At 35.2% G+C, this 17,856-nt stretch overlaps 2 protein-coding genes and 1 long non-coding RNA gene across 3 annotated transcripts in view; all 3 read right to left on the bottom strand.

Moving 5' to 3' along the window:
* Positions 1–17,856, bottom strand: part of LOC116307898 (receptor-type tyrosine-protein phosphatase delta) — a 35,970-nt gene that overhangs the window by 11,738 nt on the left and 6,376 nt on the right. Inside the window, exons 6-17 of the mRNA XM_031718222.2 lie at positions 17,225–17,535; positions 14,818–14,967; positions 9,642–9,811; positions 8,862–9,066; positions 7,871–8,012; positions 7,351–7,614; positions 6,945–7,244; positions 6,310–6,612; positions 2,412–2,708; positions 1,843–2,142; positions 910–1,209; positions 83–382 (exon numbers count right to left, since the gene is read on the bottom strand). Of these exons, the coding sequence (XP_031574082.2) occupies positions 83–382; positions 910–1,209; positions 1,843–2,142; positions 2,412–2,708; positions 6,310–6,612; positions 6,945–7,244; positions 7,351–7,614; positions 7,871–8,012; positions 8,862–9,066; positions 9,642–9,811; positions 14,818–14,967; positions 17,225–17,535 (3,042 nt within the window). The remainder of the gene's footprint in view (positions 1–82; positions 383–909; positions 1,210–1,842; positions 2,143–2,411; positions 2,709–6,309; positions 6,613–6,944; positions 7,245–7,350; positions 7,615–7,870; positions 8,013–8,861; positions 9,067–9,641; positions 9,812–14,817; positions 14,968–17,224; positions 17,536–17,856) is intronic.
* On the bottom strand, positions 3,790–6,278 carry LOC148906943 (uncharacterized). Its single transcript, XR_016121048.1, has 3 exons — positions 5,162–6,278; positions 4,793–4,954; positions 3,790–3,956 (listed from the first exon to the last, which is right to left on the bottom strand). It is a non-coding gene; the product is annotated as an uncharacterized LOC148906943 (long non-coding RNA).
* LOC116307901 (uncharacterized) lies at positions 9,047–14,809 on the bottom strand. Its single transcript, XM_089036262.1, has 4 exons — positions 13,526–14,809; positions 13,063–13,115; positions 12,571–12,661; positions 9,047–9,178 (listed from the first exon to the last, which is right to left on the bottom strand). Exons 1-3 carry the CDS (start codon positions 13,564–13,566, stop codon positions 12,585–12,587), a joined length of 171 nt encoding a protein of 56 aa, XP_088892388.1. The 5' UTR covers positions 13,567–14,809; the 3' UTR covers positions 9,047–9,178; positions 12,571–12,584.

Raw genomic sequence — 17,856 nt, 5'->3', positions numbered from 1 at the left:
CTGCAAGTTACAAAAGAATTGCTCGAAGTAAGTTTAAAACTTATATAGGGCTGCATTTAATAGGATGATGTGAATATCTTACCGTCTGCTTTTGTTCTTGCTGACAAGTATTCTTTACTTAATGGCCCATCTTTGACAGTGTACGCCCAGATAAGAAACGTATACCAGGTAAATTTCTTCAAACCGACAATGTCTGCTGTAGTAGCGTCAATGTTACTGATATGAAAGGTATTGATATCACCACCGTTATGGTAATATTTTATTTTATATCCACGTACAATTCCATTGATACAAGGTAACCTTGCTAGTCCATTCCACCTTACGCGAATTCTCGTCGAAGAAAGTACTTCAGTAGAGTTTAATTTTGGAGAGCAATCTGGAGCTGCGAATTTTAGGAAAACAAGTAAGTGATTTAGGTCGGGTTGTAGCTACTTCTAACTACCCATGAGCCATTGCGGCAGTGCTCTTTTACATAGGCCGGAAAATTAGTATTCAATTCAGTTGAGTCCAGGTAGCAGGACAATTTGCAAGTAATTTGTATTTCCTTTTCCGTTAGTTCTAACGTTATTGTAACACCATATTGTTGAACCACATTCCCAACCACATTTACATGAACCACACACGAATCGCAAATCACACACAGAAACCACATAAAAATCGTATAGAAGCATAGAAATATATAGAAAGAATCTATCGCGTTTTGTCAGTTGATCTTAACCCCACACGGGCTATTTACTACTAAGCACACAATGCATTTGTTGGACAGCATTTGACAACATCATGAGTCTTTCCTGTAGCTCAATGGTTAGAGCATCCCATCATCCGATCTCCGATCAAATTTTCTGAGTTCCTTTTAGTTCCATGATACAATGATGAATCATTTATATATTTAAACATGTGGATACTTACCATCTTCACTAGTTTTTCTTGTCATCTTATTACTCAGTGGACCATCCTTAACAGTGTATCCCAGGATTCTGAAGCTGTACTCAGTGTATTTACTAAGACCAGTTACATTAACTGTTGTTGTATCACTATCACTGATTTGCATAACCAAACTTTCTCCCGTGCTGGTGTTATTACAGAACATCTTATATCCTCTCAATACACCATTCCTACATTTACCATGAGGTAGTGGAGTCCATGTTACTTTGATAGAAGTAGACGAGACGTTCAGAACTGATATTAATGTAGGAGAACATTCTGGTGCTTGTTAAAGCAAAAGAAAAAAAAAAAAAAGGAATAAGAACATATTTATGATTTTTAAAGTTATTTTTCAAAAAAGAATTATAAACCGAGATAATTCATGAATTTAAAAATGCATGTGTTTTCTAAATAATGAAAAAATTAAACATTATTCTTGAGTTCAAAGAAAGAAGGTTTAGGCTTGAATTAATTCGAGGATGACAAGTTTGCTCTGGCATCAAAACTCTGCCCTGGATCGGCCACTGAGTGCCAGCTAGTTCGACGACAGCAAAGCAAAAACATCCGTTTGTAAAAGAAAATACCTTGAAAATAAATATCTTTCTTTATGTTTCGTTTGCACTATGGGGACACTTTTTCAGTCACACGGCACACTAACACTACATTCAATGTTCTATGTACACAACGCTCAACTTACATGTTGATTTTTACGGAGGGAGGAAACCGGAGAACCCGGAGACAACCCTCGTAGCATAGGTGAGAACGACACATCAAACAAACTCAATTCACATTTGGTATTTACAGGGCTCGAATCAGTGACCCAAACCTTTGGAACCACAGTGGTGAAAGAAGGCTCATTAGCAGCATACGCAATCCATGCTACCCATGGCTTACCCAATAACATCGTTTTTCTCTTACCATCTTCAGCAGTTCTGTTTACTAATGTGTTGCTTCGTGGACCATTGGCTACAGTGTAAACTAGTACAGTGAACGTGTACCATGTGTATTTATGAAGTCCAGTTACATGGTATGTTGTCGTAAGTGGATCAACAAGCATTATGTTGTATGACCCAATTTCTGGTGATGACCTATATCCAATACAATAGCCCCGCAATATTCCGTTTCTACATTCGTTATCTGGCGGTGGTTTCCAGGTCAAACGAACACTTGTGGAAGAGGAGGTTTGCGCTGATAACAACGATGGTGAGCATGACGGAGCTACAATGGAAAATAAACATAATAAAAAAACTTTGTATTAAAAATACCAAAAAAAGTCCATTTTTAAAAATTTTCACGTTTTAGGATTCAAATATCTCAATACTCCCTTTTACTATTCTGTTCAGTGACCACGAATAATAGTTCGAAGTCGGGAGTTTCCGCGCATAGCAAAACTATAGTTTATCACACGCGGCAACTCCAACTCGACTTTTTACTATTTTTCGTGGTTTTAGACTGATTTGATGCTTGTTTTAAGTTGAAAAACTAACCGTCTTCAGCAGTTCTGATGAAGGAGGCATTACTCAGTGGTCCTTTTCCAATTGTATAGGCCAGGATTCCAAAGCTATAATTGGTGTATTTACGAAGTCCTGACACGTTCCTACTGGTAGACAAGCGATCATCTGTGATATTGATAGACTGTACTGTGCTGTTATCAAGTAGGCTGTACTGGATGATATAACCTCGTAATATACCGTTTAAACAAGTGGGGTCCTGTTGCCAAGCCATAGAGACGCTCATAGATGATATAGCTTGTATGTTGGTGATCACAGGAGAACATTCTGGAACTGCAAACAAAATAATTTGGGAAATAGAAAACGCACGCGTGTTATGTGTGCGGTTAATTCTTTCTTAATGACAAGATTGATGGTTTATTCCTAAATTAAATTAACCTACAATCACCGCGTTGGGGTAGAGTCGTGAATAATTATTATTTCACTGTACAAGTACTGTACTTGTTTTCATCTTGCAAGCATATTTGAAAGTGGTTACAATCATAGAAAATTCTCTAACTGGTAAGATTTCCTTTTTTACTCATGTTTCATGGTTAGACTGACTTAATATATAAGAGAAAGAAAAGGCCCAATAAAGTATATATGCACTTGCCGTAAATCCTCTATTAAGCATCCCCTCTCGAATAAACCCCCCTTTCTGATAAGTAACCCCCTTTCTAAAGAAAGAATGTTTTAAAGCCAAAACTTCCCAATTAAAGAAACATGTATACTGATTAAATGTGATTTATTGTAAGTCTTGATAGTTCACCAACATGTTAAATCACACTAATTTGGCCCTTATTTTCGGTTGCATGACCTTCCCACTTCAGTTTTTCCCACTCTGCACTCACTCTAGTTCCTTGTGAATTTAACAAATCGAAGTCAGGTTTCTATGGGTCTGTACTGTAATCGAACATATTGGTGAAATGACGAACCTGACAGCTTAGAACCTACTGCATTTGGGCTAAATCAATACTTAAGTCCCCCTCTCCAATGAGCCAATAAGCCCCTATCAAACTACCTGAAATGAATAAGCCCACCCCCCCCCCCCCTCCCAACTTAATTTACATATGAAGTAAAAGAAATCTTTAGTTTTATTCATTTCATAACCATGATCATGAACAACCTGTGCAGAAAATTAACAGAATAGCATATGATCAAATTAATTGTATCATCATCCATGAAAAATGTCATGAGATACCCATCTAAATTAATCCTAATGATGCTGTCATCCCAAGATTAAAAAATAAATTTGGTCAGACCTGGTCAGTTGTGGACATCTATATATTAGACTAAAAATGATAGTATATTGCAGCCTCATTTACTATAGTGATTTTCATAGGATTGGACCAGTACATCAATACAACAGTGCAGCTTGTCGGTTTAATTAAATTTTAATTTTAATTTAGTCTTTACAATGAAAATATAGAAAGGAACAATTCAAAACAACATCCACTCCTTGTAGTTTGAAAAATAATTCATTCCTATCCACCTTCCTTCTTCTCAGGACCAGCAGACTACCTTTTCATCATACACCTCTACCTATAGACAGGAACAAAGAAACTATATTGTTATTACATTTAATTATCCTTTTCCTAATTAGTATGTAAAGAAATTTCTTCCTAAAGATTATGGCTGAGGCCCCATTGAGAGGTTGGAATCCTAATAATTATAAGCTTATAACAAATTTCTCTGGAAGTTCACATCAACTGAAAATTGTTTCAACAATTTTGGAAACCACTTATTACAGACTGTAAGTAGCTAGATTATTAGCTACCTTGGGCAGCTCTAAGAGCTATGATAGTTTTTATTTCTTCCATGGTTTATAACCCTTTAAACTTCCTCTATAGCTATCTAGTACCTCATATATCCTTTCTTATCCCTGCATTCATAGCACATAGTGTAATATTAGTTATTTACATAGTGAAAGTGAAAAATCTTCAAAAAATGGTTTAAGGCCACAACTTCTGTTTTTACTTTTAGATTTTAATACAAATTAGACCTGCCTTGTCATTTCTAGAGTGTGAAAAGAACACGAGTTTACTGCATTAGCGTACAACAGTGAGCCAAGATGGCCGATTTAGGCATGACGTACAGGTCAGCTGTTTGAAATTACTGTGTAAAGCCTGCACAATTTTTCAAGGCAAATGGCTATGCCCAGTTAATTCTATAGCTTATTAGCTCTTAAATGATAACAAATAGAAATTTGGGGAAAAGCAAAAATAAATAGAAATTTTACTTTTTCTTACTCGGGGTAGCATTCACTCTAATGATATTTTAGCAATAAAAGTCTTACGAACTATGCCAATATTTTTGGTGACAAAAATAAGCAATTTAAAAAACAACTACAATAAACAAGATTGAGGTGTTCAAGCTACCTTATATAGATATTTCAACAACCAACAACTTGAAGATCTTGGTAAACCTAAACAAGGAAAATTACCTAAGATTTGAGGGTATGCTGAGGTAGCTGGGATGGTCTTAACATTTTCTTTAACACCATATGCCACACAATTTTTCAGTACAAAAAAATTGCACACCTGTAAAGATAAAAGAAAGGCCATTCTAATAGAGGTAATTTCCATCTTGGGGAATAGTAAAACTTTCGAGTAAATTGACTTTGAATTTGAGTAAAATTCAGCTTACACGCGAATTTGGCCATCAAACAGCCTCCTATTTTAGACGATCAGCTTTCAACTAAAAGTTATAATTCAACAAAATGAAAACATCAAAGAATAATTTCTCACCTTAAAGAAAGATTTCCTCAATTTACTGGTTAGATTTTAAATACGACAGGAACAAAGATAACCATGTCTTGAGGTTTTTCCCTTTCGGGCACATTTTGACGAGTGATTTATCTCCAAATAAAAGGACGATGTACTTGTTGATATGCTCATGTGCTAGTCCTTCGTCTCTAGTTTTGATCCTCTTTGAAGCTCTTCCATCGAATGCCTCTAAATTCTGAGAACGTTGATCAGAAAACCCACAGACTGTGCATTCCGAACAAAATGGCGGCTGAAATTCTTTTGTTTTCTATTAACGCGCGCATGCGCAGTACAAATTGCCTATATGCTATACAATGCTTGTTTAGGCTTACTGGAACTGGAACTGGAACTGTTGGACTGGAGCTAACTCTTACTTCTACTTCTGCTTCTGCTTTTTCTTCTGCTCATTCTGCTTCTTCTGCTTCTGACTCTCTGCTGCCACTCACTACTGAACTGAACTCTGAGCGAGCTCGTATTTAAGGGTTAAACTCACGTAATACGTCACATAACTGGTTTGTACTAGGTCAAACTAGATTGGAACAGTTTGGCCAAGTATGACGTAAGAGCTTGAAACATGTTTTGACTTAAGGAAAAAGTACGAGCACTTAGTTTTAATAGCTGACTCTAAAAATCGGTCGATGGTGCTCGCTAGCTTAACTAAAAGAGAACAGATTGTACTAAAGAAAAAGGCTGAGGAAGTAGTTGTTGGTACAGCAAACAACCCTGCTCTTTTCCAGTGAGTACGCATGTACAAAGTTGAACATGACCAAAGCCCGTTTTTACTGGAAAAGTACAGTAGATTTGCAGCTGTTGCTTACTACAAAAAGTACTTCCCAATTAGAAGTGAAACTATGACAATAAACAAATATCCTTGACCCTGGAGTTACTGAACAAGTCATTATACCTGTCTCTCCATTGGTCAATGATAGGTTGTCTATTGACAAGTCATTAGAATAAAAGGTTTCACTTACATTTGTTATTTTAAAGAAGGTTTAGCAAATAAGTTTTCTATTTCCCGAATGTTTTTCCCTAATATTTACCCTTGAATATATTTTTCCCTTCTACAATAGCAATGTTAGGCATAGGTAAATGCAATATATTAGAGAACATATAATGACTGGGAAGATTACCATCTTCTTGCGTTCTTCCAAACGCAGCCTTGCTCAGATTTCCATCCTTGACAGTGTACGCAAGAACTTGAAAGCTGTAGTTGGTAAATTTCTTTAGTCCACTCACAACGATTGAAGTAGAATTTGGATTACTATCAGTGGACCAATACAGCTCATCTTCGTCAACTTTTCTATACGCAATTTTGTAACCTCGGATAATACCGTTTCGCCGACAATGAGTACTTGGAAGTAGTGACCACTCTACTCGGGCACTTACTGAGGTCAAAGGATGTATAGACTTGATATCAGGAGAACAGCTTGGAGCTGCAAAAGGAATAATCAGAATGTATGAATTAAACATTACGTCATTTTTAAACAAATATGCAATGTTTATGATAAGCAAGAAATTCATGAACCAAACATATTTTACTACTCTTTTCGATGTAAAACAAAATACGAATATAGCTCTCAGACTGCTAAAAGGAAAAGAAAATAAAAATAGGCAGAAACAGATGTTCAGTTTCATAGCTGTTATAAAATAAAAGATTCCAATAGTTTTTTGTCTTCTTTAATACTAGGTAAAACATGGCCATTTCAATGTATAAAGCAAACGTATCCCAATAAATTGTACTTCGTCTACTCGATGAGGAACTTACCATCTTCTGCAGTTCTATTCGTCAACTGGTTGCTCCATGGGCCGTTCGCTACAGTGTAGGCTGATACAGAGAACAGGTACCTTGTGTATCTTTGCAGTCCAGTTATGTCGTATGTCGAAGCATTAACATTTTTGACAGTAAAAGTTTCTAGGTTTTCTGTTCCCGATAAACTGCACCTTATTCGATAACCCTTCAATTTTCCATTCCTACACTCGTTATCTGGTGGTGGTTTCCAGGTCACACGAACACTTGTGGATGAGGTAGCCTGTGCTGATAGTAACACAGGAGAGCATGTTGGAGCTAGATTAACAAACAAAACGAAACATGATTATGTTTTAGGTTTGCTATGTTTTCATTTTCGACACTAAAAATAAATAGTTTCGAATCATTATAGGCGTTATCATACCTGCAGCAGCAATAGTCTTGGCATTGATCCAGTTGCTCCATACTCCAGCTCCATCACTTGTTAACATTCCTCTTAGTCGAACACTGTACTCAGTGTAGGGTTGTAGGTTTGTTAGGTTGTATTCCATAGTGTCATTTGGTAAAATCAAGCTTTCTATCCTACTTTTGTTCTTGAACTCCATCAAGTATGATACTACTGGTATGTTATCCATAATCCTCCATGTCAGTTGTAACGACCTTTGATGTGGAACAATGTCGGGTCCATCTGTTTGCAACAAAATGTATTTCAAATGAATTATATCATCATTGTTGAACGAGATCATTTGTGTACTTTGTCTTTTGTTTCTCGAAATTAAGTCATAAAATTAGGAAGAGTAAATCAGAAGTTAATTTGTCACATCATAATAAACAAATTTATTAAGTCAGTGATCATAAGAAGAGAAAGGAGAAACTGCATGCCAGATAAAGGATTTTAAAATTAGACGTGCAATATTTAATGTTTCAAGTTTTGATGTACTTACCAAGATACGAAGTAAAAACCTCTACACGCATCGTTTTATGTTTGCGGAAAGCTGTCGGTACAAACCGGATGTATCTCGCTGACTGTAGATTCTGTAGGCAACGTATCTCAACAGTTGACATGTCACTGTTACCTTGAAATATCTGATAAAACCAACATTAAAAAACGCATACAAAATTAATTAGGGAACAAATAATTTATTAAAAACTTCGTAAATTAATACTTATTTCGAGTCATAAAGAAATATAAATTATAAAGCTTCTATTATAACTTTCCTTTGTCGTTTCCCAAACAGGTGTACGTACAAGACCTAATTAAAACTTCTACAATAGTGAAGATGAATAGCTTTGTAATAAACTTTGAATAACATATTATTGTTAATTTTTTGGCCTATATAAATCTTCCAGATAAAGTTCAATAATAGCCAAGTTAGACGATGCCATTCATTCCAAGACAAACATTTACCTATGTGATTTGCTAAACGAAAAGCTATGTTCGTTGCTTTATCGTTGTATACAGCTATTTTAAACAAGGTTGAATACTGAACACTGCATACTGAATAGTGCATTCCAAGACCAAAGGGAATTGTGGATCTCGTTAATTTGAAATAAATAGCAAATATACAAGAATTAACTCTCTACGTGTAGTAAGTATATTGTTTAAGATGGAATACACTAAAAATAGAATAAATGATAATGTCACTATTACCCACAATGCAATTCAATACCGAAATAAAATTAGCTATTATATAAAAAACGAATGATACAACTTTTTCCGTGCTCCGCTCAGAAAAAAAAAGCATTTAGGAAGCTCCGTAAGCACTCAAGAAATGTGGGAAGCACTCGCCTACACTTCTTTCGTGCTTAGGTTACTTTCTGCGTGCTTTATTACTGAACGGAGCACGAAAAAAGCTGGTTTTTTTTTGTTTAAATGAGCAAAAAATCACTGGTATATAGAATAACTTTCTATTAATAACCGAGAAATTATTGTACCTTTTCCGTTCCATTTTCTTGGTAGGTATTCCAGAAAGCACCGTACTTTGAGAAACGAAGCTTGTAATGCGTCACCCATTCGTTATAATATCTACCACCTTGTGTTGCTACACCACACACTTCAATTAACCGACCAAGGTCAATCTGCAGGTAATCTTTTTCGTTGTATACTGTACTGGGTGCCCATCCAAGTGAGCTGTGTAGTCTACCATGTTGAGGTGCATAACGTAAATCATAATAAGAGGATGCTGTTAAACTGCCGTCAGCAATGGCTGACCTATACTGTATCCCAACAGGGTTTCTGTCACAACCTAAATCTATGGTTAAAAAATGCAGAGTTCAAAGCTGCGAAGCGATTTCAAACATTAGACGCATAAAATGATCTCTTTAACATAGAATTGAACAATCCAATTAATTGCAGTGGTTAGAAAATACATAGTTCAAAGCTACAAAGCGATGTCAAACATTAGAAGCATAAAATGATCTCTTTAACATAGAATTGAACAATCCAATTAATTGCAGTGGCAATAAATGTCATATGGAAATTACATAAACTTCCGTTTAGAACTTAATCCTTTTCGCTGGTTATTTACATTTAAATTTAATGATAAATACAGCAATGTTTTCATAAACTTTCGTCAAATAAAGTTTGTCGACAGTCTTAATGAATGTATTAAGTAATTAATATTAACATATAAGGAACTTAATCCTTTTCGTTGGTTATCTACATGTCAGTCAAATATAATATGAAGCAACAGCAGTCTTACATCATAACAATACCTGAGACAGAAATTCCCTTTACAATCTGAAAAACCTGTAGATAAAATGAAGCAAGCCAAAGCCGCATTGCACTGATAATGTATTAATTTTCGATTCTTCCTTTTCCAGAGATAAACATGTATCAAAATGAAATACCCACACGAACCGAAACAGCTGATACATGACACTTGCCGGATTAGTTAAAAAAAAACACCAGGCATGCGCAATAAATACATACTTTATTCTTGCATAATTTCACTTTGTCATCTCAAAGATGATTGATCTTTCGCTATAGCAGGAAATCGTTTCATTTAAACTGCTTATTGTACCATCAAAAGTCTGCTGAGATGAGAGAAAAGTTTATTTTTATTCAGATCATGAGGCTACCGGTTTAGAAAAATTAAGACTGCATGCATTTTGAAAATATGTATCAAATTGAGTTGATCCTCGCAGTATAGAAGCAACTCATTCACAATCTCATACACATATTTTGAAACTATGGTTACTGCAGTACCACCATAACGCGTTCCATGCATTCCCCTTGCTATTATTCTTCATATTTCTACATAAATATAACATTTACTTCGTTTACATTTTTAGTCGTTCTGATGAGAATTTTCAATTGCAGTACCTTAATTTGTTTGTTTTATAGCCATACGCCTGCTTTCCGATAGGAAAGTGAAATCATTCAGTAACGTGGAATGCTAAAACGAAAGAGGTCACAAATAGTGCGGATGAAAAGATTATCGTTAAAAACTCGCTTAGTTTCTAAATCATAAGAAGAAGAATGATAATAATTCCATTCTGGAAATTCAGAAGTTTCTTTTTCCAAAAAATCGAATTCAAATTATGACCCAAAGCTAATCACCAGAACGAGCTGCAGAGGTATTTCATATTTAAACACAACAACAATTGCCTGCTGACTTTTGGTACAAACACAAAGGAAATTATAATTCTCTCAATAACTCTCGAGTTCAAATTCTCGGGGTCTTCTGGATGTGGCAATAATTCAAATTTATTTCAGTTTATTTTTTAGAAAATATCTATTTAAAAATATTTCTTCACTGTCTTATAAAGAGAAATTAAGACTATATATTTCTACAACTTAAGAGTTTATTATTTCAATTGTTGTTTTGATTACAGCAAGTAAACTATAAGAGGAAGTAACCGAGAGAAAGAGCATGTGTATCCTTACCACCAGAAGTAGCTCTCGCATGAAACTTTATTTATGAAAAGCTTTTATTTCCGTTGATTCTTACACTGAAATGCCCAACAAGCATTTCAGTGAGCCAAGCCTTGAAATAATTGGCCGGATCCTAAATCAGTATTAGCTTATTTTAAAATGCTTGTTTACCAGGTGATTTGAAGAAAAGGCAATCAGACTGCGAATGGTGTTTTTTTTTAGGAAAAAGAATAGGGAAAGAATTAGGAAAATGGCGGACAAGGAAAATGCAAGAAGTTTCATGTACTCGAGGATCTAAGGCTTCAAAATATGTTTTCCTAATGAGACCAGGATTTTTTAAATTAAGAAATGAATGTTTTAAAATTACTCTCAAAGTAGCTACCGAGAAGCTTTCTCGATCTCTTGAAAGGATTTTTATAACTACAAACTCCAACCTTTCTGCTGCTCTTGGGACCTTAAAAATCTTCAGGTGGGTTCAACCTTTTTTTAGAAAAGTCTAGGGAGGCAGGGAGGCGGGAAGGCAGGGAGGAATTTGTTATGGATAATAATAAGACAATGTCACAAAGCATAGGGGTGCGCGGACAAGAAAGGACGGTCTAGCGCCGTCATTACGCCCATGTAATATCCTCCTTAGTATATATATCCTTTATCTATTTATTGCATGCTTTCTTTCCCCCATATATTTTTCAAAAATAGTTGTATATACATACACATACGCATACGCATACGCATACGCATACGCATACGCATACGCATACGCATACGCATACGCATACATATACATATACATATATGTATATATATATAATTATATACACTGCGGTTTGCATAAACTTTGACCCTTTTGTACATATATATAAGTATATCAAAATTTATTTTATAAATTATGGGATACCATCTGATATTTTTTCAGAAAGCCCTAGTGATAGGCAACCTGCTAGTATGTATGTACGAAAGTATCAAAATTTCTGCATATCGCTGTGTAGGTATATATATATTTAGCATATACCAACTTGTGTACTTCCTAAGAACGCGCGCGCTCATTGGTTAATTGGAGGTGAATATTGTACGATATTCACCTCTGAATCCCGGAATATTGAGTCGGCATCAAAATGGCATCTGCTGGCAATCGGTTTGCTACAATTCCCGATAAGGAAATGAAAGTAAATGCCATTCCTATCAATACTAAAAAGGCAACGAAGTATGGCCTAAACGTTTTGCTAAAAGTTTTGTGTGAATTTGTCACGCAAACTAAAAGTTTCTGTTTGTTTGTTTTTATTGATTTTTGTATATAAAAATCAGTTACTCTGTACACAAGTTGGTATATCCTAAAACAATTATTCGCCTCAGGTTCAGGTAAATATGGAGAATATTTACCTCGCTGCTCGAAGACTCGCGTCTCGGTAAATATTCCCCGATATTCACTTCGCCTAATAATTGCTAAATATATACTAGATATAGCTTCTTCTATATTTATGTAATATCCTCTATATATGACGTACTTAAACATATTAGGGATATCAAAAATAAAAGAGCTGTACATATTTTGCTGCCCTTTTCATAGTAAAACAGTAAAAATCTCAAGACTGCACAGTGAAAATGAAAAGAAAAAAAATAGGTAAGTCATGAAAAGATTTTTCAATTTTATATATCTGAGATCAGTCCATTAGTTTCTCAACTCCATAGGTGAAAATGAGTATTTCTCAATGTAAAACGCGAACGTATCTCAATTAATTATGTTTGGTCAACTCGAAGAGGTATACTTACCACCTACTTCGATTCTATTTGTCAAATTGCTTGCTCCGTGGACCGCTAGCTACAGTGTAGCCTGATACAGAGAACATGATGTCAAGGACAGCTATTGAAAAAGAAAAAACTGAATTTCACAACAATAAATGGAACAAACTCCTTGAATTTATTTATCTTATTTAATTCATTTCTTTGTTTTAGATGTAATGTCCTTATGTAAATAATTATTTACTTATTTTTTCTTCTTCTTCTTTTGTAATTGTATGCGTTTGTTTTAATGTTATATGTATGCAGTTACAGAATATTATTTGTTTAATAAAAAATGTTTAAAAAAAAGAGAACATATGTTGTCAGTCCAGTAAAATTGTACGTTGAATCATTGATGTATATTTATTGACATTAGAATATTAGAGTTTTTTCTCTTCCCGATATCCTACACCTTATTCGATAACCATTCAATATCCCATTTCTACACTCAATATCTGGTGGTGGTTTCCAGATTACACGAACATTTGTGGATGAGGTAGCCTGTGATGATAGCAACACTGGAGAACATGTTGGGGCTAGATTAACAAAAAAAACGAAACTTAGTTAACAAACAGGTTTTTAAGCCCCTGACAATGGCTATTATATATTTCCCTCGTAAACAAAATGCCTTTTTTTACCTTGATCACACGTTTAAAAAAAGTTGATGAAGCATCAGAAGTAAACTAATATCTATCAGGATAGGACAAATATAACACGAAAAAAATATTTCAAAGAATTAACTGTTACGGTATGTTTTCATTAAACATGCAAGAATGCAAAAGAGTACAGCAATTTTGGGTTCAGTTTTGGGAACTGTCAGAACTTTATTCGGATTATGGAATTGATGGCTTGGGATCGTAATAAGTCTTTTCAGTTTTTGTACAAAAAGTATTAAACAAATGAAATAATTATAAGTAGTTTCGAATCTTATTATGAGTTATCATACCTGCAGCAGCAATAGTCTTGGCCTTGATTCAGTTGCTCCATACTCCAGCTCCATCACTTGTTAACATCCCTCTTAGTCGAACACTGTACTCGGTGTAGGGCGGTAGGTTTGTTAGGTTGTATTTCATAGTGTCATTTCGTAAAATCAAGCTTACTACCCTATTTTCGTTCTTAAACTCCATTGTTTTATCGATTTAAAATTATTGGACGAGGCTGAATATGATATCGTAAATTATCAAGACCAAGGCGCTGTTATCTGAAGAAGCCGTTTCGAAAAAAATAGCAAACGTATTGCAATCTCATTTGTATCCTTGAGTGAACTTGACATGATAGATATATTAAAGAAATAGAAAACGCGCGCGCGTGCTATGTGCAGTTATAATGCACGTGGGGGTTGGCAGAACACGAGAGAAGTGTTAGGAGAAGCACGACGCGTAGCACGCGTATCCAACCAATCAGAACGCGAGATTTTATAACAGTTATTTTATAATATCAGATAAAACATATTTATCATGTCGAGTTCACATCATATCAGGGATTGGCTGAGGGGCTTCGGCCAATCAAAATTGAGATAGTAGTAAGTAAAATGGATGATAATACTCCATGTCAGCTGTAACGAACTTATCCTGATATGTGGAAAATTTTAGGTCCGCGTCTTTTTCAGTGTAACAAAAAATGTACGAACGTGAACGTGAGAATTTAATTTTTATGAAACGAAAGAATTCGTGCGAAACTGTTCATGGAAAAACTGCACAACAGCTTCATTTAAGGCCACATGAACAGCTTGAATGGGATATATTATTTTGTGAAAGGAATAGCAAACTTCGGAGATCATGTACCGATGCAGCAGCCAATGCCAACTAGATATAGCCGGAGACCTGTGCCATACCATTGCACAAGGAAGAACGCATAACCAGCTGTAAAGGCTCAACATTTTAGTATTTTACAAGGAAGTTTCATTTTCTTGAATAGTTAAAAAAACCGGAGAACGGTAAACTTTCGTTTTTTCAAAGGCAGGCTCCGTTTACCCGGAAAAAAATTGACCTGTACATACCGTTCATACACGGAACCGTCTCAGTTTAATTGTATAAAAAAATAAGTTCTATTTACACGCAAACGGATCCAAATTGCACAGCTAGGAGTACATTTTTTTTTTTTCCGGATAGCTCAGTCCCTTATGAACGGAACCCTTAAAAGTACAACTTTTTGATCGGTTCAAAATTTGTCCGGTACCGTCGGTGTAAACGCAGACAAGTGTAGAATATTTTCGTTAATGCCGTTTCAAGTTTGAATAATCTTACCCTGATGCCAAGTAAAGACCTCCACACGCATTGTTTTATGATTATTGTAAGCTGTTGGTACAAATCGGATGTATCTTGCGGGCTGTAGATTTTTCAGGCAACGTATCTCAACAGTTGACATGTCACTGTTGCCTTGAAATATCTACACAAAAAAAAAAAAAAAAGAAGGATATTCAAATATATTTACTAAATTAATGTGAGTTGGAATTGGTAAAAACTAAAGTTAGCAGGTTAGTAAACTTTACTATAACAAGGTATAGGCCATATGAAAAAAGAGGGAAAGACTGCTGGAAACGAGCACCACGGACAACTAATGATTTCAATAATAGCTCTTTTATTCCGACGAAGGGCTAGCGTCCGAAACGTCAATCAGTTTTTTCATCTTATCACGGTGTAAAAATTACTCTTTTATCGTTACGATTTCAAAAATATATTTTCAGTGCAAGAAAGAACATGTCTAAATTAGAGTTCTCTTGTCATATACCAAATCCTTGCAGATTTATTATTATAAATTTAGATAAATTCTGCTAACTAGTCCGTGTAAATACTTAAAAAAACGTAGATGGATCTATTACTTTTACTTTTAATTAAACATATCATAATTTATAAATTTACGCACTGAATAAAAGCGAAGCCAAAGTTTAAGAAATTGCATTAGAAAACCAACAGATCTATTTCGAACTGTTTTCATAAATATCATCTGAAAATCTTTTAAAATGATCACCTAGTCGTGTTTGGTATCTTTTGGGTTTCAGGCCCCGTCCACACGCATTCGGAAATTTTGTATCCGCAAATTTTTTTTTGCGGATACGAAAATGTTCGCGTCCACACGCAGCGTATTCGAATCGTTTTCGCTGTCCACACGTATCCAAAAATTTCTTGATCCGCCCTGATGCACGCTAGTGCCTAGTCCCTTTGACAGATAGTTTTTCTTATTGAGCATGCGCAAAACCGTGTTTACGTCAGCGTATTCGAAAATTTGCGGATACGACCGTCCACACGTATCCGTATTCGGACATTTCCACTCTGGAGACCGTTTTCGAAAATTTCAATTCCGGATACGGATCGATACAAAATTTTCCGGACACGTGTGGACGCAACGCGTATCCACAAAAATAATTTTGCGGATACACAAATTTCCGGATACGTGTGGACGGGCCTCAGAAAGAGAAAAAGTTGATTCAAGAATCGTTATTTTAAGCCTTCAAAGCATCAGGAAACTTCTTCAATTCCAAAAAAAAAAAAACATAATATATTAATTAAGTATTTCTGTTGATAAGAGAGGATTCGAATGGTAAGCAGACAATTTTGGGGTTTAAATCCTGGGTTAAAGTACAATGGGTTCACATCTAGAATATTTTTTTCCAGTCGACTAATTAGTAGAGGCAAACATTTCCGAAAAATATAAGCCTACATTCAGTTTAAATTCACAAGGACAAAAGACAGACTTAGTGTTAAAGCAAAACAAAAATTTTCTTTGTCAGTAATTGGCATTAGTAAATGTTCTTGAATAATTAGTATTTCTTAGTTTATTACGAGTTATTCAAGAACACATCCACAACAACACAAATGCAACCTCTTTCTTTTTCCAGGACTTATATAAAACAAAACTGACATAGGCCAAAAGAGCAACCAAAACCATATGTATGTCAGCCAAAGCTCTAGTTAAAATAAGTCGTAGATACAAAGAAACGAGCGATTGATAGTGTGTTTATAATTTAGTTGAAATGTATCCACAGGTCCGCCATCTTGGTGTCCCATGGAGGGAAACCAATATGGCGGCCAAATTAGGAAGGTTGAAAACCATCCAACAACCAGTTCAATTTTTCAATGACAATGATTCTCAAAATAAAGATGCCGTAATAATTTTTTAGAGTTAAGAACGTATTATTTCAATAGACCAGTTTCGAATTCCAAATTACCGCTGTGTTCCTTGAATACAGACTCATTTGCACAGGGTTAGAATCCTATCAGTGTTTAAATATTCACAAACACCAACGATTATAAAGTAAAGAATGCATAACTTCAACAATACAAACACTTTGAAACTCGACGGACCTTGACTAGAAAACGTGAATATTCTGCACAAACTCTGTGCAAATGAGTCTGTAATCAAGAACCACGGGGGTAATTTGGAATTCGAAATGGGTCTATTGAATTACCCTATATCTAATGCTTTGAAAATGCATGACAGAATTGCGTGACAGAAGTTGACTCCCAATAAATCTAAGACCAACACCCATAATATAATATTTTTGTAAGACTTTTCTTAAAACGTTATAAACAAAATATTCAGCAAACAGTTATGTCGAGTGAATACTTTGATTTTTAGTTTTTTGATGACGTCACGTAAAACGGCAAGAATAGAAGTGCTAACTACATTCAGGAAACAAATGTACCTTATCGTTTCCATTTTCTCTATATGTTTTCCAGTAACCACCATAATCTGAGAAGCGAAGTTTGTATTTTGTCACCCATTCGTTATTATTCCTACCGCCTTGTGTTGCTACGCCACATACTTCACGTAGCCCTCTAAGATCAATCTGCAGGTAATCTCGTGAATTGACATTTGAAAGGGCTGACCATCCATTTCCATATAGTCTGCCATTTTGTGGCCCAAGTTGTGCATTATAAGCCGAAGATGATGCTGTTAAACTGCTGTCAGGAATGACTGACTTGTACTGTATTCCAACGGGGTTTCTGTCACATCCTGCGTTTGTGGTTAAGAAAATATATAGTTCAATACTGCACTATCAAGAATAAGCGACGGTCAACACTGAACGAATAAAATGCCTTTGCTTTAGTTCAGAAATGCTTGATATCAAATGTACGTCGTGCATGAAACTTCCGTTCACATTAAATTGTACATAGCTGGAAAACACATTAAGCTAAAAAGCAATAATGATAAAAACGACAATCGTCTAACTTTTACCAAGTTTCTTAGTCTGAAGGGGAAAATTTTGTATAATTACTTAAGTAGACGGTAGGTTATTTACAGGTCAGTTAGATATAATGGGGAGCAATACCGATC

The sequence above is a fragment of the Actinia tenebrosa genome, unplaced genomic scaffold (assembly GCF_029948245.1).
Source record: "Actinia tenebrosa isolate PJP-AT-01 unplaced genomic scaffold, QUT_ActTen_1.0 PGA_scaffold4__44_contigs__length_22323623, whole genome shotgun sequence".
NCBI classification, from domain to species: domain Eukaryota; kingdom Metazoa; phylum Cnidaria; class Anthozoa; order Actiniaria; family Actiniidae; genus Actinia; species Actinia tenebrosa.
The sequence above is the reverse complement of the archived record's forward strand: the minus strand, read 5'-3'. Positions and strand labels throughout refer to the sequence as shown.